The sequence below is a fragment of the Ovis aries genome, chromosome 15 (genome assembly GCF_016772045.2).
Source record: "Ovis aries strain OAR_USU_Benz2616 breed Rambouillet chromosome 15, ARS-UI_Ramb_v3.0, whole genome shotgun sequence".
NCBI classification, from domain to species: Eukaryota; Metazoa; Chordata; class Mammalia; order Artiodactyla; family Bovidae; genus Ovis; species Ovis aries.
The window spans coordinates 33898448-33922835 of NC_056068.1; the positions used below are offsets into that span (position 1 = coordinate 33898448).

The 24388-nt window shown below is 48.0% G+C and overlaps 1 protein-coding gene across 11 annotated transcripts in view; it reads left to right on the forward strand.

Moving 5' to 3' along the window:
* GRAMD1B (GRAM domain containing 1B) overlaps window positions 1–24388 on the forward strand; it is a 202476-nt gene that overhangs the window by 118037 nt on the left and 60051 nt on the right. Inside the window, exon 1 of one of the 11 annotated variants that reach the window (XM_060399797.1) lies at window positions 149–19210. The exons of 9 other annotated variants lie outside the window; for them this stretch is intronic. Coding sequence is in view for 1 of the 2 variants with exons in the window: in XM_042233006.2 (XP_042088940.2) it covers window positions 19282–19325 (44 nt within the window). In the remaining variant the exon portion in view is untranslated. Of the gene's footprint in view, window positions 1–148; window positions 19326–24388 lie in introns of those variants that run through there. One more of the 11 variants, XM_042233006.2, reaches the window with a different exon arrangement.

Sequence of the window (24388 nt, forward strand, 5' to 3'; positions counted from 1 at the left end):
CAGTCTTAATTGTACTGCCCCTTTGTTCATGCTCCTTTCCTCCCTGCCTGTGGAAATCCTATTGATCCTTCAAAATTCAGGTTTACTATCACCTCCTTGAAAAAAGCCTTTCCCAGATTTATCTTATCCTCAAATTGGAGTTCATTAGTCCTTTTCCGTTCTCTGAGTACTTTGCTAGGATTCCCATAATCGCATTGTGTTGGGTTAGACGTCTTTATAATATTGTCTTCTCTGAAAGTAGAGAGTTATTCTAATTTTTGTTTTTTTTCCATTGTACTTTTTAAATTTAATTTTTATTTTACTTTGGAGTATAGTTTATTTACAGTATTGTGTTAGTTTCAGGTGTATAGCAAATCATTTTTTTATACATATATCCATTCTTTTTCATATTCTTTTCCCATGTAGGTTACTACAGGATACTGAGGAGAGTTCCTTGTGCTATGCATTAGGTCCTTGGTGATTGTCATTGTAGTTTCTACAGGGCTTTACACATGGTGCTCAAAAAAATACTTCTGGATAATTGATTGTATTCCTGTATTTACAGTTTGCTTTTCAAAGTTCTTTTATAGATGTCTTCTCTTTTGAAAATCAAAATTAAAGAAATTTTTTAAGAAAAGATGATGAGTCCTTTTAACTTGTTAGATTATTTTTTGCAACAAATATTGTGGATATTGTATAAAAATTAAAAATATAAAATGAAAAGTATCATTCATAGTACTACCCCTCAGAGATAATCACTGTTAATATTTTACTTTATATGCTTTGAGCTATTGTTCATAGAAAGATAAATACATGAAATTTATAGCTCATTCTATATACTGTTGTTAAGTTCTTTAATTTCTGATCTCTTTGTAATCATGAACATTGATTTACTAATTCCTTTTAAGGGTATTGTTACAAATATGCAAGTATTTGTCCATTCTCCTCTTGACATTTAGCTTGTTCCTAATTCTTCAGGATTAAACATAATGCCATACTAACATTCTTCAGATAAAATTTTAGAAGCCAGATTTCTAGGTCAACAGCCTGTATAACACATGTGCCAAGTTGCCCTTGGAAAGGTTGTTCCAATATACAACCCACGCCCCCAGGTTATGAGAGCTTTTGTTCCCCTTGTCCTTGCCTGCCTGGCATTACCATTCTTTTTAGTCTTTGCCAATCTGATACTCCACGAGTGGTATCTCAGGGTTACATGAACTTGCATTTCTTTGATCACTGGTGATACGCTTTTAATGTCCTTATTACCCATGTATATTTCTTCTATGAATTGCCTTTTTTGTTCTTTGCCCACCTTCCTGTTGAGGTGTTTGTCTTTCTCCTTGCTCACAACTCTTTAACATAATAAGGCTATTAACCCTTTATCATACATGTTTTCAGTACTTTGCCTGGAATTTCTGCCTTTTCACATCAGGCTGATTTTCAGCATATTGAAGTTTGTTTGTTCAAGTGTGATCAAGTCCTTCTCTCTTCCCCTGTTTGGTATTATTCATAGAAAGTCCCTCCCAACCTTTAGAATATACATATGCATGTGTGCGTTCTTTGAGTTCTTCCGTGGTTTGTTTTTAAATTTAATACATTGGTCCATTTCATGTAACATTGTATCTGCTTCTGTAAAACTGATACTGTACTTCTGACTCCATTTTTCCGTCATGGGAGGAGAAGGGACTATCATAAGTCACCTTCATTTTCCTAGCATCGGAGCACCAGCCGTGGCAGATGGGACCTCTTTGCCAGAGTATGACAGTCTCCTCCTTCCCATCCGTCACTCACATTTTCCATCATCCTTTCTGAAATCACCTGTTATTATGTGCCAGTTTCATGTTAATAATACGTATCCCAGGCTGGTTTAAGGATTAAATAAATTTGCAAATGAGATGTATGACAAGCTACAGCACACTGCTTGGCACATGAGCAGTTCACGCCGGATTTGCTGAGTAAGTGGGTAAAGGGTGGTTTGAGCAGTGACGGCAGGTTGCTGAGGATACTGTGAGGTCGCATCAGCTCCTCCACTGAAGCGGGACCTTGGCCAAGCAACAGTGAGAGCATTTGCCATTGCCAGTGTGCCCTGGGGAATGCGGAAGGAGGAGGACTCCTGATAGGGGTTTCGAGAAGGCAACAGTCCATCGGTTAGGGCAGAATCTATAGGCTCTCATACACCACACTTAAGGTATGTAAGCAAGTGGGAGGTGTGCCGGAGAATTCCACGAAGTGTTGGAGAATTCCAGGGAATGCTGGAGAGTTTGAGATCTGGGGGGAGTTTATCAGGAAAATCTAATTGGGGAAGATACACTGGGAGCCGAGCTTTGAAGGAAGGCTGGAAACATACAGATATGATTTGTGGGATGAGGTCATTTGATGCAGAGAGAATGATGTAAGCAAGCAAGCAGTATATATATATTTTTTGAAATAGTGATTTTTTTTTTCCCTTCTTTCCTTGCTACCTTCTTTGCTTTGGATCTCACCGTTTCCCTATTCTCAGCTTTTCTTACCCTTCCTGCTTTTAGTGCCATTTAGAAATCTCATGTTAAAAGTTGTTAGTACAGTTGAGAGAGTTATTTTTAAAGCGCTTGAGGTCTCGGGTAGAAAGACACCAGGGAGCAGGAAATAAATACATCTCAGAGCAGCCTTTTGAGAAGATTCCAGACATAACAGCCTCTCTCTGACTCCAGTCAAAGCAGAGGGGCAATTGTGTTTTCTAAGACTTACCTAGCACATGGTGGGCACTCCCCGATTTAAATAAATCAGTGAAAGAGTGAAAATCTGCCTGGGTTCCCTAAAATGCACAATTGTTCAGGAAGCTGACGAAGAACAGACTTGAAGGGCCCAGCCAGCTGTGGCCTGGGGAACTGGGTGAGGGGCGGGTGTCTTGGTGATGAGGGATTCCGAGGAGGACACGCTGAAGGGTGGCCGTTCAGCCAGGCCCACCACATTTGCCGGAGGAGGATGAGACGCTTGCCCTGTGACCTCCCAGTCTCAGGCATTAGCGGAAATGCAGAAGAACAAAGGGAAAAAACCTCTGAAGTGCAGAGTGGTACTTGGCAAACTCTGGACATAGATGCTGAGGAAACCAGCATATGGGAGTCTTTGCAGCTGACTAAAAGCCGTCCTTGGATATCAAGTAAATGGGCACAGTACTCTCAGTCCCAAGAGAAGAGCGAGAAATGGGTTTCTGCCTCCAGAAGCATTCATCATTTCCTCTATTAATGCCATCCTTTATTTCCGGGGTCAGCCAGCTTCAGCCTGCTGCCTGTTCTGTATTTTAAATAAAGTTTTATTGGGACGCAGCCATGTTCTTTCGCATCCATGTTGTCTATGGCTGCTTTAACCTGCAGCAGCAGAGTTCAGTAGTATTGTCAGACTGTCTGGCTCTTTACAGAAAGAGTTCACTGACCCTGGCATTATATGATGAATAGATGACTAATTTTGAATTGTTTTCCAATGCAAGTAATGATTTGCATCAACCCACACAGTTTCCTAAATGAGGCCCCCTTTCCTCATAGTACACTTTTGCAAGATGACTTACTGGAACCAGTGGTGTGGTCTGGGGTTCAGGCCGCTTGAGGATACACTGAGTGGCTAGTACTCTGAAAACAGACATTATTAATTTCTAACATTTATTTACTGCTCAATATGGTGGCGCAGTTGTAAAGAATCCACCTGCCAGTGCAGGTAGATGCAAGAGACATAGATTAGATCCCTGGGACGGGAATATCCCTTGGAGTAGGAAATACTGGAGTAGCAACCCACTCCAGTATTCTTGCCTGGAAAATTCCATGGACAAGAGGAGCTTGGCAGGCTCCATGGGGTCGCAAAGAGTCGGACGTGGTAGCACCACAACTTCCACCACCCCCATATGTCAGTATTGCAGAGGAATTGCTGCTCAGCGACACTAGGAAGCCTGTGCTCCAGGTTACATTAAATGGCAGGATTTGAGCTCATTCTGGAGGAGGAAGGCTTCCCTGGTGGCCTAGTGGGTAAAGAATCCACCTGCAGTGTAGGAGACAAAGGAGACGTGGGTTCAATCCCTGGGTCAGGAAGACCCCGTGGAGAAGGAAATGGCAACCCGCCCCAGTATTCTTGCCTGGAGCATCCAATGGACAGAGAGCCTGGTGGGCTACAGTCCACGGAGTGGCAAAGAGTTGGACATGACTGAGCGACTAAGCCTGTGGCAAGTGTAGGAGGAAGCCCCAGCCACTCCGCTGCATATCCTGCCAGCCTCTTCCCCACCCTGCTTCTCTTTGATTTTTGGATCAGTCGTCTGTCAGCCTTTCCTCTCTTGGATGAAATATTCTTGGAGCATCCATTCCTCATCCATTTTCTTTTTGGATCCCCCCGCCCCACCCCTGCCAGCAGTTGTCCATGACCTGGCTCCCCAATTCCCCTTTCCTCGGGGCCAACTCTCCCTGGAGGATGAGTTTGTGAAACAAATGAGGTCTTGAGTTTCCTCTGCATCGGCACTTCCTGCTCCATCACTGAACCTCGCCTGGAGCCACAGCTGTCACACAGGTGGTCTGCCTTCTCCCAAAGACAGCAGGTGCCCGGAGAACCAGCTGGAATGGGGCGCATGGCCCAGGGCCTCAGGGCACCAAAGTGGCAAAAAAGGCAGCCACAGGGCAGGCTGAGCTGGCATTTCTGACCTTTGTGGAGAGAGGGCGTCCTTAAAGGGACAGCGGGCTCTTTTCTTCCCTGGTGGCCGGCTGCCAGCTCAGATGCCAGGGATCTGAAGAAGCCATTGTTCTGGCGACAGGAGATGGGGGCCCAGGCCACCCAGTCTTTTCTCCCTTTCCCGTCCCCCACCGCGTGTCCCCTCTGATGTGCGGCTTGTCGAGGACAGAGGGATGGCGAGCTCCCTTCAGTGCCCTCACCTCCTCCACCGCTTGAGTGTGGCCTGTCGCCTGCTCCCCTCCCCCGGGGCTGCTCCGGGAAGAAGGGCCCACCGACGTGGGCACCGCTGAGGGGCCTAGGGCGCCGTGTCCTCGTCCCAGCTGAGCCGAGTAAGGTGGCGGGGCTAGTTCTGCCCACGGGCCTTTTGTGAGCCACCTGCACTGGCCTCGTCTTAAGCGCCTGTTAAAACTGCAGGTTCTTTGTTCCAATTCCAGAACTTCCGGGGTCCAGGAATCTGAATATCCACGCGCACGCCGTGGTTTGAGAACCGCTAACTTCGTTAGTGAGCTCCACACCTGCCTGGCTCTCAGGATCATGTGGGAACACACTGAATCAGAGTATCTGCGTGAGGCCCACGGGCTGAAGCAAGGCTGCTTCTCTTTAATGGTTAAGGGTGGATACCCTGGGGATGGCCCACTGGCCTTGACTCTGGGGCCCACCAGCTATTATCTCTGTAATCTTGGGTAAGTTTCTCAGCCTCCGTGTGCTTTGGTTTTCTCACCTGTGAAAATAGGGACAGTTTCGAACCTACTGTACAGGGTGGTTAAAAGGATGAAAGGAATGATATTTGCAAAAATGGTGATGGTGGTTCAGTCACTAACTCATGTCCAACTTGTTGCAACCCCACGGATTGTAGCTCTCCAGACTCCTCTGCCCATGGAATTACCCAGGCAAGGATACTGCAGTGGGTTGCCATTCCCTTCTCCAGGGGAATCTTCCCAACCCAGCGATTGAACCCGTTTCTTCTGCATCGTCCCCTGCATTGCAGGCAGATTCTTTACCACTGAGCCACCAGGAAGCCCATTTATAAAGATAGCACAGAAGAACTAGCACTTCCGTATAGTAGACTGTTTTGTGAAATCTTTTCTCTTGGTAAACTGGTTATCCAAGTTTCATACAGGAGATTGTGATAGTCTTTTAGTGGTGGCATGCCCTGGCTAAAGCTGGCCTCTGTAAGGGGAGCCTTATATGCTTCCGTAAATGACCAGCAATTCTCAGGTGCATCTGTGTGACTCACTCTGAGAAGGTGGCCCTGCCAGCTGCTCTCACTGTCCCTTGGCCAGTAGAGTGAGGAGAAAAATCCTGGCCTGATTTCTACCTCTGGGCGAAGTGATGCTGCTGAGTGCTTGAACACTGGCACGGGAAGGCCAGAAGCCACATGTGTAAGGCTGACTGACCTCTTCAGAGGGAATTGAAGGAGGAGAAAACAAGCTCCAGGCCAGAAATAGCTAGACATAAATACAAGGTATGCTAATTACTACCCACACCCAGCACCATGCCCTGAGTTAAATGGAACCCTCTGCAGAGCCTTCCTGACCTCAAGGAGGGAGACGGACACACGCACACAAGCATCCGTGGGAGATCGGGGGTGTGTGTAATTGGGGTGTGTGGGTGGCCCCACCTTCAGGAGCAGAGCGCTACAGAGCCAGAATGGACCGTTCAGCATGCATCCAAGATTTTATTATAACTTTCTGGTTTTGCTCAACCCTTACTTTTCTGAAAACGATTCTGTTGGACTACATTTTTCCATGTTTAGTATCCAGCTCAAGGCTGCTTTTTCTTCCTGTGCTCTTTAATCTCTCTTTGCATTCATTACCCAGGAGTCACATTTATCTGACTGCTTATGGGCCTGGCTTGCGGTTGAAGGAGGGTGGGAGAGAGACACCCAACCTGGCAGGACTGAGCGGTCGCTTTATACCTTGCGCCACCCCCACCCCGCACCCCCACCGTCCCAGGGAGTTCTGGGAAATAACCAAGTCTGGACAAAAGGCCATTGGTCTAGTAGAGAATTCTAATGCTGTGCACCCAGGCGGTGGTATTTTATAGATTCTAATACAAAGGTTTTTGGTGAGTCAAATGCTAGATTATTTAGAAGAAAACAAGCCAGTCTCCGGGGCGCGTCTCATGGATGTTTTCCATCTTGATCACAAATGTCAGCATACAGGGAACCCAGCAGTGGGCAGAGCTTTCCTATTGCCCACTCACTCCCACTTGAGCATATTTCACAAGGTTTCCAGGAAGCTTCACAGGCACATTTCTGTTCTTGGTGGGGATTCTGGTACCTCCGGTGACTCTGAGACCCGCATTGATGGGCAGGAGGTGGGGCTCGGGGGATTGAGGGAGACATATTATCAACCTCTCTTGAGAGAAGGATTTGGCCACCTGCCCCATTAGTTAACAAGATTGACTCATTATTTTGGAGGCTTATGGAAATGATCCTTTGGTTTCTTTTTCTTCTCTTCCGGGGAAGCTGCAGAGGAAATCAGTGCTTTGGGTGAAAAATTGAGCTGAGTGAGATCAAAAGGCCTTTCTGCTTTGGAGATTCTTGGAGTCTGTGAATATGTCTCTGGCCCCTATAAGAGAGAGGAGACCTTCCCTCTCAATCTGGAGAAGTATCTATAGAATAAGAGCAGATGGAGATTCCCTACTGGTCTCCAGGATGAAATCAGAAGGCCCCGTGCTCATGCCTACCCTGTAGGCTTACTGGGTGTCATCTGCGATGGGGCATTGCTCAGCCACAGATGATGTCTCAGAGTTGGGAGTTTTCATAAGATTGTCTGGACCAACCTGGAGATCAGGATATGAAATCAACCTCTTGCCTAGAAGCACGCTCCCTATTCCTTCAAACCCAATTATGCAATCTGATAACTTCTCTCTAGAAATACAAAACATGGGACTCTTCTCTCCTTTGGCTTTTTTTCTCTCTTCCTTTTGTCAAATATTTGCTGTCCTGCTTGCTTTAAGGCATTTCTCCTTTAGTCTGAACATTCCTGGTTACTCTACAGTTTGTCATAGGGCTAGCTGTCCAGACCCACACTGTCTTATTTATCTTATCTGAACAATGGACCTTGTAAAGAGGGGTCCTATTTCTAGGTATTATTTGCAGGGGTTTATTACCTCCCTTCACTTGCTTCAACGGATGAAGCCCAGGTGTATTGTAGTTACTCTCACGTGCACACTGTACATGCTAAGTCGCTTCAATCCAGTCCGACTCTTTGTGACCCTATGGACTGTGGCTGCCAGGCTCCTCTATCAGTGGGGTGCTCCAGGCAAGAATGCTGGAGTGGGTTGCTGTACCCTCCTCAAGGGGATCTTCCTGACCCAGGGACTGAACCCGTGTCTCCTGAGTTCCTCTCACAGCCACTTTGTATTGGGTTGGCCAAAATGTTCGTTCAGGTTTTCCTGTAACATCCGAAAGAACATTTTGGCCAACCCAGTCGTTTTGGTCCATGCTGAGCATTGTGCTCTCCGCCCACTCTACTTGTATATTCTTCGGCCTTTTGTAGAAAAAGGCTTTAGCCATATGTTAGGGCTTATTCTGCAGTATGCCTGACATCAAGGACTCTCCAGCACATGGGGTGCATGGCTGAATGAATAACAGTATGTGGATCGTGGGGAAGGAAGCTGGTGTTGGTTGGCTTTGATTTTGGTTGGATCACGTGGTAACGCCGGGAGGTCACAGCATGTGCCCGTGTGGTGAGTCAGCATCCCCAGCTTGCCCCGTGGCTGCTCACTTTCTTAGTTCCATCCCTACCTGTTCCTTTCCAGCTCTCATCAGGTTTTGACTGGAGGGTCAAGACAAGGTCCGAACTCTTTAATGAGGCTTGGCTCCCAGCTGCCAGGCACAGCCGCCCTCGTGGCATTTCAGCTCTTCTTCCCTGGAGAGACAGGAGATGCAGAGGAAGGGAGCTGAGAGGCAGGTGGGTGGAGGCAATGATGTGTTTGGAAGAGACGGAGTGTAGAGAGAACAGGCCCATGGCCGGTCACGGGCCCTAGCTGCTCTGGTCAGCCTTGCTACCTTGTTCTGCCTCAGTCCGTGGCCACAGGACTCTTTTTTTTCTTTTTTCTTTCTCTTGGAAATTATTAGCACTTGGAGATGTGTGAGGGTCAAGAATGGTCACAGGCCTCTAGAACAGGAAATAATTTAAGGGGTTATCTAGACCAACCCCTTCTTTAAAACAAAATTATTCTTTATTTATTTGGCTGCATTGGGTCTTAGCTGTGGCCCACGGGCTTAGTTGCTTCAAGGCATGGAGGATCTTAGTTCCCCAACTAAGGATCCGACCTGTGTCTCCTGCGTTGGAAGGTGGATTCTTAACCACTGGAGCACCAGGGAAGTCCCTAGACCAACAGCTTCTTATAACAAATTGGGAAACTGAATCCCGGAGAAAAGGTAGGATACACTGAAGGTGTGTCCTCTGGGCGCCTGTACCTTGTGCAGGTGAGTGCTGTCTTATAAAGTGAGTTTGGGGATTGGGGCTGGTCAGTAACTCCTCCCTTAGCCTGCATCGTCCTCAGCGAGAGTCAGGTATATTCTGCGTCCCTAACCAGGAGGAGGCCTTCTTGGGAACAATGGCCAAAAGGGCAGCCCAAGTGCTGCCCTTGGGGCGGGTGGCTGAGCAGACTGGCTGCTGGGGCTGGGTGTGTATGGAGAAGTGGACACTGAGAAAAGATGTCCACAGATGTGAGCAACTCACATTGTCGGGGATCCCAGGTCTTGCCGCCTCGCAGAGCAGCTTGGACAGACCTGCAGAAACTAGACTGGATGGAGGTGGCACTTCCAGGGTCCAAGGAAAGGGAGATGGGGGACGAGTTCTTGGCTCCTCTGTTGAGAGCCCACTCAGTTTACCCTCTGGAAGTTACCCTCCGGAGAGTCTGCAGTGAATTCAAGAGGAGCTGGGGCGTGACAAGTGAGCTCTGGAGCTTTCTTTCTACTTGGCTCTTCTGTCCCAATTCCACTGACCAACCAAACTCCTGAGACACGACGTGTGGAGTGGGGCCAGGAGGCAACTGCAGCCTCCCTGGTACACACCATGGACCCCGAGCTGGAGCAAGGTCGTTGCTGTGACTAGGATCCTTCCAACTTGTCACCATCCCCCCACACCACTCCCTCCCCACACCCTGCCCCAGCCCAGAGCTCCTCCCGTCTCTTCCCTACCGCTCCAGTGCTGTGCAGGCACCTAACCATGGCATGAGCTCTATTAGCTGCCAAAGCTGGCTGGTTCTCTCTAGGTTAAAGGAAGAGTGGGTGGTGGGAGAGGGAGACGGAGGGCTGGTCATGCGACTTTAGCCTCAGGCCAGCGGCCAGAAGGACTCGAGATCTGTCCTTAAGTACCACGTGTCAACATCTTAACTGGGGCACCAGCGAACAGGCGTCCCTCTATAAAACCTTAATCCAGGATTAAGGAGAGGTCAGTTACCTCCACAAAGAGGTGGTTTGGAAGGGGGCTTAGTCTCCCCAGAGGCAGACAGAGGTAGAAACCATAGCATGGTCTTCCGCTTGTCTCAGGTGGCAAGGTCTCTCTCTCTCAATTCTAGACTGGTACTGAATTCTTGAGCCTGAAATTTGGCATTTTTTCTTAAATTTCAGGGGACAGTCCTGTGACAGGACTGTGACCTCCCTACTGGCACATTCCTTCATGGTAATTGGTGTGTGTCTTAGGTTGAAAAGAGACCTTGGAAGAGACATAGAGACAGATTTTCCTGCAGGAGGTTTACTGGAAAGTGCTCTTGGGAACAAGCCTGTAAGTGGGTGAGGGAATAGAGAAGTTCAAGATTGACGCACTTGGGCCAGTCCCAGGTGGCCCAGGCTCTGGTTCTGGATGCCCCTGCCGAATTATCCCAAACCGAGGCAAAGGGACAGATTTCCGTATCCTGCCAATGGACCAGCCTTTGGCTCTGTGTATTCTCAGGGAGGCTTCCCTGGTGACTCAGTGGTAAAGAAGCAGCCTGCCAAGCAGGAGATGAGGGTTCAGTCTCTGGGTCAGGCAAGATCCCCTGAAGGAGGGCATGGCAACACACTCCAGTATTCTTGCCTAGGAAATTCCATGGACAGAGGAACCTGACGAGCTACAATTCATGGGGTTGCAAAGAGTCAGACACAACTGAACAACGGAGCACATTCTTAGGAAGGGGGCACCCTCTTCCTTAAGCCTTCTCAAGGGCAGGGCCCCTAGAGGAGTTCAGGTGTGACCCATCGGCAGAGCTTCCTGCAGGCAGGCAGCCAGGAAATGAGTGCCTGGGTCTGAAAGGGAAGTGATATGCAGATAACCACCACACTGTGGTGTTCTTATACCTGTCTCGTAGTCGAGGACATTGCACTTGGCCTTAAGTCTCTTCTTCCTCATAATCACCTTCTTATAGAGCAGGTGTATTATTATTTAATCCTCTTCCACGTTAACCCTGGGGTTTGTGGGCAAGTTAAACAACTTTCATTTGCATAATCAAATAATTAGCTTATCTCTGTGCCTGTGTTTTGAAGGTCTCCAACCCCACTTGCAGCCACCCTCCTGGCAGTTTCTTCCTTGCGGGCCTTCCTGCTTGAGCAGTTCGGCTCACCAGGAAAGAGGACACCTTGCCTTAGAATGCTCCCTCTTCTGTGAGACCAAGTCCTTCGCCTGAGTTGCAGATCAGATCTGCTGACCTCCTCACTTTTTCTACTTTCACTTCCCATTGCTTTCTGGGATCCACACAGACTCTTCTTACCAACTGCTTCCCATTGAGTCATGATCATAGATTATCTTCATTGGCCTCAATCCCATTTTTTTTTCTCCCCAGGAATCAACTCCAGTTCTTGCCCCCAATCCTTTCCACTTGCGAAGTGTAATGTGGGGGTCTGGGCTTTCTTTCTCTCTGGGGCAGGACACAAGGACTGTTCTCTTGTGTAGATTTCTGCCATGGCCACCGAGCACCCGCTCTAATTCTGAAGATTCTAAAAAGAGAGGGGAAAATGTCTTGGTTCAAAAAAAAAAAGTTTGACTTTTGGAAAATACAGATCACTAGACTATACTTTCAGAAGAATGTCTGTACTACATTAAAAGTGAATTAAGATTAAAATTTTATACACCAGTGATTCTTAAACTTTGCTGCACATCAGGATCATTAGAAAATACAGGAGCCCAGCTCTAATTTAATTGGTACAGGCTGGGACCAGGCATTGAGATATGTAAAAACTACAAGGTGTAGTAAAGTTTGGGAGTCACTGGTATAGACCATTCTGTGGATTTATATTTGATCCCGGCTGAAAATTGAGGACTGATGGTCAGGATCATTTAGAAAAGAAGAAGGTGATACTCAGGAATCAGTTAATTTTGTTTGGATAGAGTTACAAGAAAATCGATGGCACCTTGGTAAAGAATCTGCCTGCCAATGTAGGAGATGGGGGTTCAATCCCTGGGTCGGGAAGATCCCCTTGGAGAAGGAAATAACAATCCACTTCAGTATTCTTGCCTGGAGAATCCTGTTGACAGAGGAGCCTGGCAGGCTACAGTTCATGGGGTCACAAAGAGTTGGACGCCACTGAGAGAATGAGCACACACCTCAGAAAATTGGTATTGTCAGCAGGCATGGTGACGTGCGTGGTGACTGATATGAAGAGGGAGCCCCATCCCCAGAAAGTTCTCTTCCCAGTGGGCCAGGGGGTGGATCTTTCTGTCCTACTGGAGTGTGTTTGACTCTCGAGAAAGCTTGTATCCTGCTGAAGTCTACCTAACCAGTGAGCATGGTTTTAGTGGAGGTGTTGGTGTGCAGTAGGGTATGAGTGGTGCTGGATCTATCTGAATCCTCATCCCTCTCCCCCCACCCTTCTGGCCATTTCTTGCTTCAGAGTTTAATTATGTAGACATCACTGCCCCTCATGGGAGAGATGCAGTATTCATGAGAGGTCTTGGGTTACAGCTGGGTCACAGGCAATCCATCTACTTACTCAGAACCCCCAACCCAGCTTCCCTGGATTAAAGTCTGGGTTTGGGACCTCAGGGAGGGCAGAGTGGGGACCTATGAATCATCCATTCTCCTACATTAACGGTTCATAAAACATGGACAAGTGTTAATTCCAAAAGAGATATTTAATAAGATCTCCCTGGTATCTGATGACCAGGGTACACCAAGTCTTTTATACTAAGAGGCTGACTTAAAAGACCTTTAATGGTACCTCCTCATATTTTGAATTCTTCAGAGATATGTGGACCTCTCCAGCTAACAATTTCTTTTTCTCTTCCAAACTTTGTGGAAGACTGTTGTGTTTCTATGTCCCACTTGTGCTTCCTTGACCCCCTTTCTTTCTGACAGCAGCCAACTGATGGCAGCATGGCCAAGAATGGACTGTGGGATCAGAAACTCTGGTCTCTCTTTCTGCTGTGTAATCCAGGGAGATTGTTTAATTTCCAGGACACCTCAGTTTCCTCATCTGTAAAGGAGGGTTGATGTGAGGATTAAATGAGGGAGTACGTATTAAATGTATAAAAACGATTTGGCTCATAGAATGCCCTAGGGCCATGGTCCCCAACCTTTTTGATGCCAGGAACCGGTTTCATGGAAAACAGCTTTTCCACGGACAGGTACAAGATTGGGGGCATGGGGCGGGGGGGGTGGTTTGGGGATGATTTAAGGGCATTCAGGCTGGTCCAAGGGCCATGGTGTTTATAATTAATTGATCACAGCCAGTTACTGATATCTGGGGCTTCCCACGTGGCACTAGTGGTAAAGAACCCGCCCGCTAATTGCAGGAACCATAAGAGATACTGGTTCAATCCCTGGGTCAGGAAGATCCCCTGGAGGAGGGCACAGCAATCCACTCCAGTATTCTTGCCTGAAGAACCCCATGGACAGAGGAGCCTGGTGGGCTGCAGTCCGCGGGGTCTCAAAGAGTTGGACACGACTGAAACAGTGTATCACATAGCACAGCACAAGTCCATTACGTTTACTGTTCACTTTACATGTATTATTGTTAAAATATCAGCTCCACATCAGATCATCAGGCATTAGATCCCGGAGGCTGAGGACCCCTGCTCGATAAGCTTTTAGCCATTTTATTATTACTGACAAGGGCAGTGTCTTATTCCTCTGAGCTGCTGTCTACTCATCCCTATAGAGCAGTGAGAAGTCAGGAGACTGAGACCACACCAATACGTTGAACAGGGAAAATTCAATATGAAGAATCATTAGTGGGTAAATGAGTAGAGCAGACTCTAAAGAATGCAGGAATAACAGAGGTAGGGAGAAGCCATGGCCTCTAGGATTGAGGCAGAACATCCAACAAGGGAACAGGTTTGTAAGTGTGCCCCCAACACAGGAGTACGATTCAGAGCTCTTTGGATGGGTGTGGCTGTCACCCAGTGTATGGCACAGGAAGTTCCTGAGAGACTGCAGGCTCAGGTGCCAGGGAGACTCACAGGGCAGCTGGCAAAGTGGGTACAGATCCAGGATCACAAGGCGAGGCAAAGAAGGTTGGATTTGGAGCTGAGGAGCAATAAATGGACAACTTGCTTAAGTGGGAAGAATAGAACTTACCTTGCAGGGTTGTGTTGAGGACTAAATGCAATATTGTGATAATAACCAATTATGATTAAATGCAGGGAACTTAAAAGTGCCTTTTCTTTAGTAAGGGGTTCATTTATGGAAGTAGGCTCTTGAGAGTCCCTTGGACTGCAAGGAGATCCAACCAGTCCATTCTAAAGGAGATCAGCCCTGGGTGTTCTTTGGAAGGAATGATGCTAAAGCTGAAACTCCAGTACTTTGGCCACCTCATGAGAAGAGTTGACTCATTGGAAAAGACTCTGATGCTGGGAGGGATTGGGGGCAGGAGGAGAAGGGGACGACAGAGGATGAGATGGCAGGATGGCATCACGGACTCGATGGACATGAGTCTGAGTGAACTCCGGGAGTTGGTGATGGACAGGGAGGCCTGGCGTGCTGCAATTCATGGGGTCGCAAAGAGTCGGACACGACTGAGTGACTGAACTGAACTGAGCATGATGTGGTTTGAAAACGTAGATTTTAGAAATATTTGTGTGATCTTGGGTAAGGATGGGTTTCTGTACTCAGTTTCTTCATCTGTTTGATTAAAGTTTCATAGGAAAATATATAATAAAATAAAATATGTGACCAGTGCATGGTCGATCCTCAGTAAACATTATAGATCTTTGCTCCTTTTCCTTCTTTGACTTCCCCACACATTTCAGAATCTCCTAGATGTTTATGTTTTAGAAAAGCACATGTGCTTTAGATGATAAGACTCAGGCTGCCTTTAGCCTATCACTCCCTGTAATTAATGGGCTTCCGAGGGGTGGGGAGCGCTAGTGAATCCACCTGCCAATGCAGGAGCTGCAGGTTCAATCCCTGGGTCGGGAAGATCCCCTGGAAGAGGAAATGGCAACCCATTCCAATATTCTTGCCTGGAAAATTCCATGGACAGAGGAGCCTGGCGGGCTACAGTCCAGAGGATCGCAGAGGGTCAAACACGACTCTAGGGACTGAGCATGCATGCATGGCCCATTATTCAACAAATTCAGATTTAGTTAAAATCTTTGAAGTATTTGCTATGTTAAAAACTCTTTTTTGTTTTCCTTGGGGGTGGGCGTAGGATTCAGAGATAAGACCTTATCTTTATCATCCCTACCTTCCGTTCTTATCCGAAACAGCTGTTAAGCACTTGAGGTGAACAAGATACCGTGTAGGCACCGATCTTCTTTTTATAGCATGTGATTGAATGGGACTGGATTGAATGGAACCACTTGGTTCAGTTGGATTTGCAAATGCCTTAACTTCTTTTTCTTCCCCCGATCCCTCCAGGGTGCTCTGGAAAGTGCTTTTGATGCTGCACAAGGCTCTCAGAAACTGCTTTTCCTTTCAAAAATAGAAACTCATGTGAGTTTCCCATATCTCCGAGGGAAAGGTTTAATTCAGAAAAAGATACCTTATTCTTTCCTCAATTTCCTAAATTCATTTACAGAAAAGCAGTTTGGGAATTTAGACAGCAAATTGTTCAGCCCTTGAAATGTGGAGATTTGAGTCAGGGGCAGGAATTCCATCTGGGGAAGCCTGGTCAGCTTTGTTCAGGTCATTGCCAACTTTCTGAGGTTCAGCTGGCCTCTTTGGAGTTTGTACTGTGACTTCAGGAAGGATGAGCAGAGCAGTGCAAATCTGTAAACACTATGAGTATGAAAAGGCCCCTTCCCACCTCATGACAAGTCAGTAGACTTCTATTCATACACAATTAATGGTTGAGAATAGGACTCGGCTAAGGGGGCCTAGGTTTCAGAAACATGCTCTAATGTTCATTAACCTTATACTATTGTTGTTCAGTGGCTAAGTTGTGTCTGGCTCTTTGTGACCCCATGGACTGCAGGCTTCTCTGTCCTCCACTGTCTCCTGGAGTTGCTCAGATTCATGTGCATTGAGCTGGTGATGCTATCTAACCATCTCATCCTCTGCTACCCTCTTCTTTTGTCTTCAGTCTTTCCCAGCATTGAGGTCTTTTCCAATGACGTGGCTCTTCACATCACTTAGCCAGAGTATTGGAGCTTCAGCATCAGTCCCTCCAATGAGTATTCAGGGTTGGGTTCTTTTAGGATTGACTGGTTTGATCTCCTTGCAGTCCAAGGGACTCTCAAAGAGTTTTCTCCAAAAACACAGAAAGCATCAGCTCTTCAGCGCTCAGCCGTCTCTACAGTCCAACCCTTACATGACTACTGGAAAAACCATAGCTTTGACTAGACCTTTGTCTGATCTCTGCATCTGCCTTTCCACTCCAATGTTCTTGCCTGGAGAATCCCAGGGACAGGGGAGCCTGGTGAGCTGCCGTCTATGGGGTCGCACAGAGTCGGACACGACTGAAGCGACTTAGCAGCAGCAGCTGTTGATCTCAATCATGTAGATACTAACACTATCGGGCTATGTAGAGCTGTTTCAGAAGAAAGGTGAAATCTGTGCATTTCACAGTGGAAGAAGCAAAGTCTCCAGAAAGTATGATTTGTCCAGAGTCACGTAGTGAGTAGACAAGGTAAGACCAGGGTGTGGGCAGCTTGGCCTCACTAACCCGTTTGTTGCCTATCTTAATGGAGGATGGGACAGTCAGTACAAAGATATTTACTGATACCTCTGTTGTACCCAGTACTCCTACGCGTTGGAGGGACATGAAAGAAGTCGCCTACAAGCTTAGCGATATAAAACCAACAGCATGAACAACAAAAGCTACAATTAAATTCTATATTCTGTACTACAGTTATAAGCTCAGAGGTGGGGGACCTAACCAGCCTCCTCGTACCTTTATTCTGTCATTTTTTTTCAACCATGTACAAGAGGACATATACCTATTTTTGGCTTTTGCAGATGAAGAAAATGAGTCTGAGAAGAGGGTAGCTGGGCAACCGAGAGTCACAGAGCCAGAAAGCAGCAAAACATAGCTCTGAATGCAGATTGGCCTCCCAAGTCCGAGATCTTTTTCTGGAGTGACCGAAGGGGAGGTGGGTAGGTGGTCAGCATTTCAGAAGAAGCTAGACTTGACCAGATAAGTGCAGGTGGGTAGGACTGGGGCAGTGCTGCATTGCCAGCACACCTTTCTTTGGCACTGAAATTCCTCTAGGTAAATGAGGTGGGGGCCAGACAGTCCAAACCTAGGTGCTTCCTAGATGCTGTGAGGCTGCTGTTCTCTCGACAGGTTGCCCGTAGAAACAATCCCGGAAAGACCTTTCTTGATAAGCTGATAGGGCTTGGCAGTCCCAGAATGAGACTTTTTGCCAACGGATGCCCAAGACGTATTGAGTCTGGTGAGGACACAGGTGGCATTGATGGATCATAATTATTACTCACCTTCAGCATGTTATCCTGTGCAGCTGCACCAGGCAAACAAAACTCTGCCCTTTAGGGACACCTGAAGAATGAGAATGCATAAACCAGTCCTTTGCTACTCAAAAGTGTGCTCCATGGAATAGCAACATGGACATCACCTGAGAGTTTGTTAGAACAGTCGACTCTTGGGCCCTCCCCTAGACTTAGTACATCAAGTCTGTGGTTTAAGAAGATCCTTGAAGTTTGAGAAACAGTGAGCTGTCACCATTGCTTTTGTTGTTTGTTTTGGTCCAGATTTTGGATCCCTTTGCTCCTCCCCTGAAAAAATACCGGTGGTACTCTGAATTCTGACAGTCATCCTTGGGGTTTTATGGGATTTCAAGTCAGGTGGTCTGGATTCCCAGCTCAGCCTTTGTTGCCATGGGACCTCCCACGTTTCCAGGGCTCAGCATCCTTTTGTTTGCTGTGATCCTAACAAAGCCTTTGTAGGTGATTCTTGTGGAAATCAAATGAATTAATGTGAATGAAACTGCTTTGTAAGTCGTAAATGACTTTCACAGTATTCCATTAAAGTCGTTGAATAGAATACCTCTCATCCAAAAGCATATTCATCTGGACTGTTTCAGTACCAGTGCTGCATTTCGGTGAATGTTGTTTTGTCACTCAATTGTGTCCAGCTCTTCGTGACCCCGTGGACTGTAGGCCACCAGGCTCCTCTGTCCACGGAATTCTCCAGGCAAGAATACTAGAGTGGGTTGCTTCTCTGCGGGATCTTCCCAGCCCAGGGATTGAACGTATATCTCCTGCATTGGCAGGCGGATTCTTTACCACTGAGCCACCAGGGAAGCCCCATTCCAGTGAATGGACAAGAGAAAAAAATTTTTTTCTTGGAGGTGCCGCTTATTGAGATGACCATGCTTTGTCGTGGATGTAATTGTTTTACTTGTTAAGGCTCTGACCCACAGGTATCACAGCCTGCTGCCTTGGAAGTCCGGGGTAGGCTTCCCTGAAGAGTCCAGTCATTTTCTGTGGTCTCCAGTGCCGCCGCCTTCCCGTCCTCTGTTCCCAAGGCTCAGGCAATAAGCGCAGCTGTCATCCTTTGAAAGATGCAAGGCTCTATTTTGAGCCAGGCACTTGTGTTTTGATTTAGTATCACTTCCTTGATACAGGTTGACCTAATAGGCAACACCTGGGAAATAATTGGTGGCAGCAAAGGGAGCAGAATCTCTTGGGAGCATCATCTTGTGTTTTGTCAGATTGGGGGATGGAGAGGAAATAACGGCGCTCGTCGCCCCAGCGGCTCGGTCCTCCAGGGCGGCATGAATAATTGAGAGCGAGCAAGCTGACTGCACCGAGGAGTTGCTTATGTAAAGCGGCAGGCGGCGGCGGGGTGTGCGCGCGCGTGTCTGCGTGCGTGTGTGCGAGTGTGTCCGCGCGCCGGAGGGGTGCGTGGCTGAGTGTGTCTGTGCGCTGTGCGCGTGCGTGCAGGATCCGGGAACAGCTGTCTTGGGAGGGAGTCCGAGGGAGAGAGAGAGAAAGGGAGTGAGGGCCGGGAGAGAGGGGCTCGGCGGTGTTCTGGTTCGACTGCAAGACCACACCAGATACCGGCCGCAGGGGAGGAGGGGGGGTAGAAATTGACGGGGAGTCATGCTTACCATTCCAGAGCGGTTGGCAACAGCAGAGAAAGGAAGCTCCCCCAGCTTGTGAGCGCGCTGTCCCCCGCCGTTAGCCGCAGGGCCGTGGGATGGTCATGGAGGTGCGTGCCCTCCGGCGCCCCCAGGGCCCCCGCTCCCCGCCCCCGCCCCCCACTGCCCAGTGCATGAATGAATGAGCTCTGCACTGTGCTCCACTACCTTCCCAATGGCTGCCAGGTTAGTGCTCACTCTTGCTGGCGCTTGTGTGTGCGTGTATGTATGTGTCAGTCCATCTTTGTTTCCTCCGCGCATTTTTTTTTTTTTTTTTTTTGGAAGGGGGGCCTAGGCCCAGGGGTCGGATGGGGGCCCCGGGGGCTGGAGCGAGGGCCTGTCTCTCTGGCTGCCGTGCCGTTTCCAGCTGGCGCAGGCCGCCGGAACCGCCGAGAACACAAGCCTTTCCAGGCACAGTAAATCCGGAGTCCATGTTGTTTGCTTCTGTTCTGTGTTGGGGGGATCCAAAAGCAGCCGAGGTGACATCATGCTGCAGAGATGCCTCATTCTTTTTCCTCCCTGGCTTTTTTCTCTCCCCCTTCCTCACCTTCCTCAGAGCAGCACTGCCTGAGCTGAGCCGTAGAGCCGGGAGGGGTGGGCCCAGGGCCACTGGAGGGAGGGGTGGGGTTCAGGCTGATGGAGTCCCCTTGGCCAGAGAGACTTATTCAAGATCCTGTAACTTGGAGAAAAAAAAAGAGCAGAGGATTGCATTCTGGGGCACCAGGCCGGAGCTTCTGGGGGAGGTGTGGACAGGCCATGTGCTCCTCCAGGTCTCCACCCACCGACTTAACTCTGGGGTGCCCCTGGTGGGGGAGAGGTGACCAGAGCAGAGGTGAGGCCACCTTCTCACATACAGACAGATCCTGCTTCTCTGATGGATGGCTCTGGCTAATGGGAGGAGAGGATGAGAGGGCAAGTTGATAGCTCCAGTCTCAGGGAAATAAAGGGATTTGTTTATTCTTTGGCTTAGCCGGCATTTGGCTCAGAGATTTGCCATGTGTTTTCAGAAAATAGATACCCAGTGGCTGGGCCTTACTCCCCCACACCTCCTTGCATTGTTAGTTATTTGCTTGATTTAGGCAAGTGGAGGGTGGGGGAGGACTTGAAGCTCTGTCTCCTCGGAGACTCAGCCAGGCGCTCAGCCAGGGCCGGGGGAAGGGATCTTCGCTTCTTTACCTTCTCTGACACTTTGCAGCAAACTGCTTCTGTGGATGGCCCCTGGCTCCTCCGCTTCCTGCCTCCCTCTCCCAGCTAGCCTGGAGGTGGGCATGCCTTCCTCCTTTGCCTTGGATAACACTCTGTGGGTTGGAGAAGTTTAGGACCCGGGAGGAAGGAGCTGGCCTTGAAGGAAGGGAGGAGAAAGGGGTGTTTCAGGGAGCTGCGGTGGCAGGAGTATGTCAGTGTCGAGGCCATGGATGGTGGTACCCCACTGGGAGAGAATGAAGGACTGGGAGCTTCTGTCGTCCTACCTGGGAGAAAAGCTCCTCCCTTTCTTGGCCCTACGAATGTCTGGTGCAGGCAGGCGCCAACTTGCAGCCCCTTTCCTTCGCCTTGGAGTTGTCAAGCACAGGTGCCTTATTGGTGGGTCACAGACACACCCTCCTCCCCGGCTTGACAGAGAGGCAGACGCACCGCACAGATCTTTCAAGGTCACACATGGTTCGGCCTGGGGTTGCCAGCTGTTTCTGTAAGACGCCAGAGCATAGATACTTTAGGCATTGTGACCCAGGCCGTCTCCGCTGCAATGACTCAACACTACTTTGTACAGCAGAAGCAGCCACAAACGAAGAAGGACAAACACACATGGCTGTGTTCCCAATAAAACTTCATTTATGGACTCTGAAATTTCCATTTCATACAGTTTTCACACATCACAACATAGTTTTTCCCCAACCATTTAAAGACGTTCAAAACCATTTTTAGCTCGTGGGTCACACAAAATGGGTGGTGGGCTGGGCTTGGCCTTGGGTCATGATTTGCTGACCTGTGAATTAGTCCTGCTTAGAATGGCCTGATAATCACCCGAGACCCCCCTGAGAAAGTGTGAAAGACATGAGCAGCCTTCACCTTGCTCGTGTTTGCACACGCACACACCCTTCTATACGGTGACAGACGGAGGGCTGAATAAATTCAGTTTTCCTAGTGACCTCAGACGGAACCTCACCGTTTTGCTCTTGGCCAGCCAGGCGAAACCTCAGCTTTTCTGCAAGTCAGGCAGTTAGGGTCCAAGGAGCAAGTGTTTGGACTAGAAGGAAGAAAGCATTTGCACTTGAGAGCATTGCTGTGGTTCTGTATCTGACCTGGAGATGCTCATATAAAGGTTCGGAATTGGAGTATAACCTGAGTTGGGCTGAGAGCTGGGTGGATTCTTCATCATTCCACCAGAACTTGAGTTTGTCCAGTAGGGGGAAGGAATGGTGGGCGTGGGGAGTGTCTCTTGCAGGGATACAGGCATACTTCGTGCATGCATGCACTCTCCATAGCTCCGAGACTGTAGCCAGAGATATGTAAGAGACCAGTGACTAATTCCAGATTCCTCTGATTCAGGAGATGACTCCAAAAATATATGTTTGCAGTCTCATTTCCAGAGCACATGGAGTGATGGTTCTGCTCTATTCTGAGCTCATCAGAAAACTTATTTGCTGTTCTACAACCATTTCTGGGCTCCATACTTAAAGGTGGATTGAGATGAACTGGAATTCATTCAGAGGAGAGTGAAACCCTTGGCTGAGGGGTAGGCTGGAGAGACTAGCAAATCTGAAGGAGAAAAGGCTGAGGGAGCACAAAAGCACTTTAAAAGTGCATTTGGAAGAGAAATGTAATTTATTCTACACCTGCCAAAGGGGTAGATATATGGGACCTTTGGTGGGAAGCCACAGGAAACAGATTGAGCTTAAAATAAGAACAGTTGTCCAAAGGCGAAATGAGTTACATCATCAGTTAATTCTCTCCCTGTCACTTGAGGTAGACTCTAAACAAAGATTAGGTGGAGATGTAGGAGAAATGATTTTAAACTTCTAAAAATAGGTTTGAGGCCTTAGATTCATTCCATCCAGAGGAGGGAGAATAGGAACAGAGGTGGTGCTGTAGTTAATGAACTGACCTCGAGTCTGGGAAAGATGGGATAAAAGAAAATGGCGTTGAGTGCATTATAACAAGGTTTTTTTGTTTGTTTTTGGTTTTTTAATCACTAAGAACTTCCTGGTGGTTGCAGGAGACAATGAGAAGGATCATAGAGGAGAGCCCTGGAATTTTGTACTCTGAATATATTTTATTTTAAAGAAGGCTACTGATAAGAGCAGACATTCATCTCTCAGTTTCTATGTTCTTAAAAAATTTTTTAAATTGGGATTTCTTGACAGTCCAATGATCAAGACTCTGCACTTCCACTGCCATGGCCCATGTTTGATCCCTGGTCAAGGAGCCAAGATCTTGCAAGCCACGTGGCTCAGCCAAAAAAAAAAATTTTTTTTAATGAAAATTTTGTGTGCTTAAAACTTTTTATTGAAATATAATACACACACACATATATGCAGAAAATTGCACATATCATAGAGCTTGATAAATTTTTGCAAACTAAATACACCTGTGTAACCAGCACCAGCTCAAGATACATTTTATTTAAGATTTTTTTATGTGGACCCTTTTTAAAGTCTTTGTTGAATCTGTTGCAACATTGCTTCTGTTGTTTATGTTTTTGTTTTGGGGGCCATGAAGCCTCTGGGATCTTAGTTCTCTGACCAGGGATCAAACCTGCGCCCCCTGCGTTGGAAGGCTAAGTCCTCATCATTGGACCATCAAGCAAGACCCAGGATACAAAGCTATTGTGAGCATCTGAAAAGCCCCTCCCACTCCCCTTCTGAATATATTTATATGAGGGTACAGCCTCTCTGGGTGACATAGATATCTGCCTGCAAATGGACAGATTGACTGAGCCTCCTACAGACCTCTTGGTTCTAAAATTTCTATGATCTTACTTGCTTCAGTCTTTTTAGTCGTATCCGACTCTTTGCAACCCGATGGACTCCAGCCCGCCAGGCTCCTCTGTCCACGGGATTCTCCAGGCAAGAATACTAGAGTGGGCTGCCATGCCCTTCTCCAGGGGATCTTCCCAAACCTAGGGATCGAACCTGCGTCTCTTGTATCTCCTGCATTGCAGGCAGGTTCTTTACCCACTAAGCCACTTGAGAAGCCCAACATAATGGTTCTTCTTCAGTTCTGTTTCTGTTTGTTCTCTAGCAGAAAGTGAGTCAGAACTGGGTTTGAATCCACAGGGTCTGGAGGGGTTTAGCCACTTGGTTAGCTCAGATAGCGAGGTTAGGAAGGAGCCGCAGAAGGGAAAGACATGCCGAATGCTGCTCTGTACCCCTGTGCACCTACGCTTTGCACACCCCCTCGACTGCCTGCCTGGTTGGGACTTTCTCCTGACAGCCCCGGTCTCTGGTCCCTCCAGTGGCATGGCCCTGACCAGAGGGAAAGCTGGTGATGCTGAAATAACTAGGGGCCTAGACTGCCTGGTGGTAATGAATCTGCTTGCACTGTGGGAGACTGGGTTCGATCCCTGGGTCAGGAAGATCCCCTGAAGAAGAAACTGGCAACCCACTCCAGTATTCTGGCCTGGAAAATCCCGTGGACAAAGCATCCTAGCGGACTTCAGTCCACAGGATTACGGAGAGTCAGACACGACTGAGCGACTAACACACACACCCCCCAGACTGCCTGGATCCTGTTTCTGGGTCCTTTGCTGGATCTAGATCTGGGTTCCTCTGTCTGAGAGAACGCTCTGCTCTCAGGAGTTCACAGTGTGTCCTGTATATGCTTTTTGTCACCCCCACCCCACTTCGCTGTGGGGGGCTAGGCCACATTAACACTCAGTCTTCTCACAGGCTGAAGTCGAAGTGCAGATAGGAGGGATTTGCTCCCAGATCACACACAGGGAGGGCGTCCCTGATAGCTCAGTTGGTAAAGAATCCACCTGCAATGCAGGAGACCCCAGTTCGATTCCTAGGTCAGGAAGATCCGCTAGAGAAAGGATAGGCTACCCACTCCAGTATTCTTGGGCTTCTCTTGTGGCTCAGCTCAGCTGGTAAAGAATCTGCCTGCAGTGCAGGAGACCTGGATTCAATCCCTAGGTTGGGAAGATTCCCTGGAGAAGGGAAAGGCTATCCACTCCAGTATTCTGGCCAGGAGAATTCCATGGACTATATAGTCCATGGGGTCGCAAAGAGTCAAACACGACTGAGCAATCT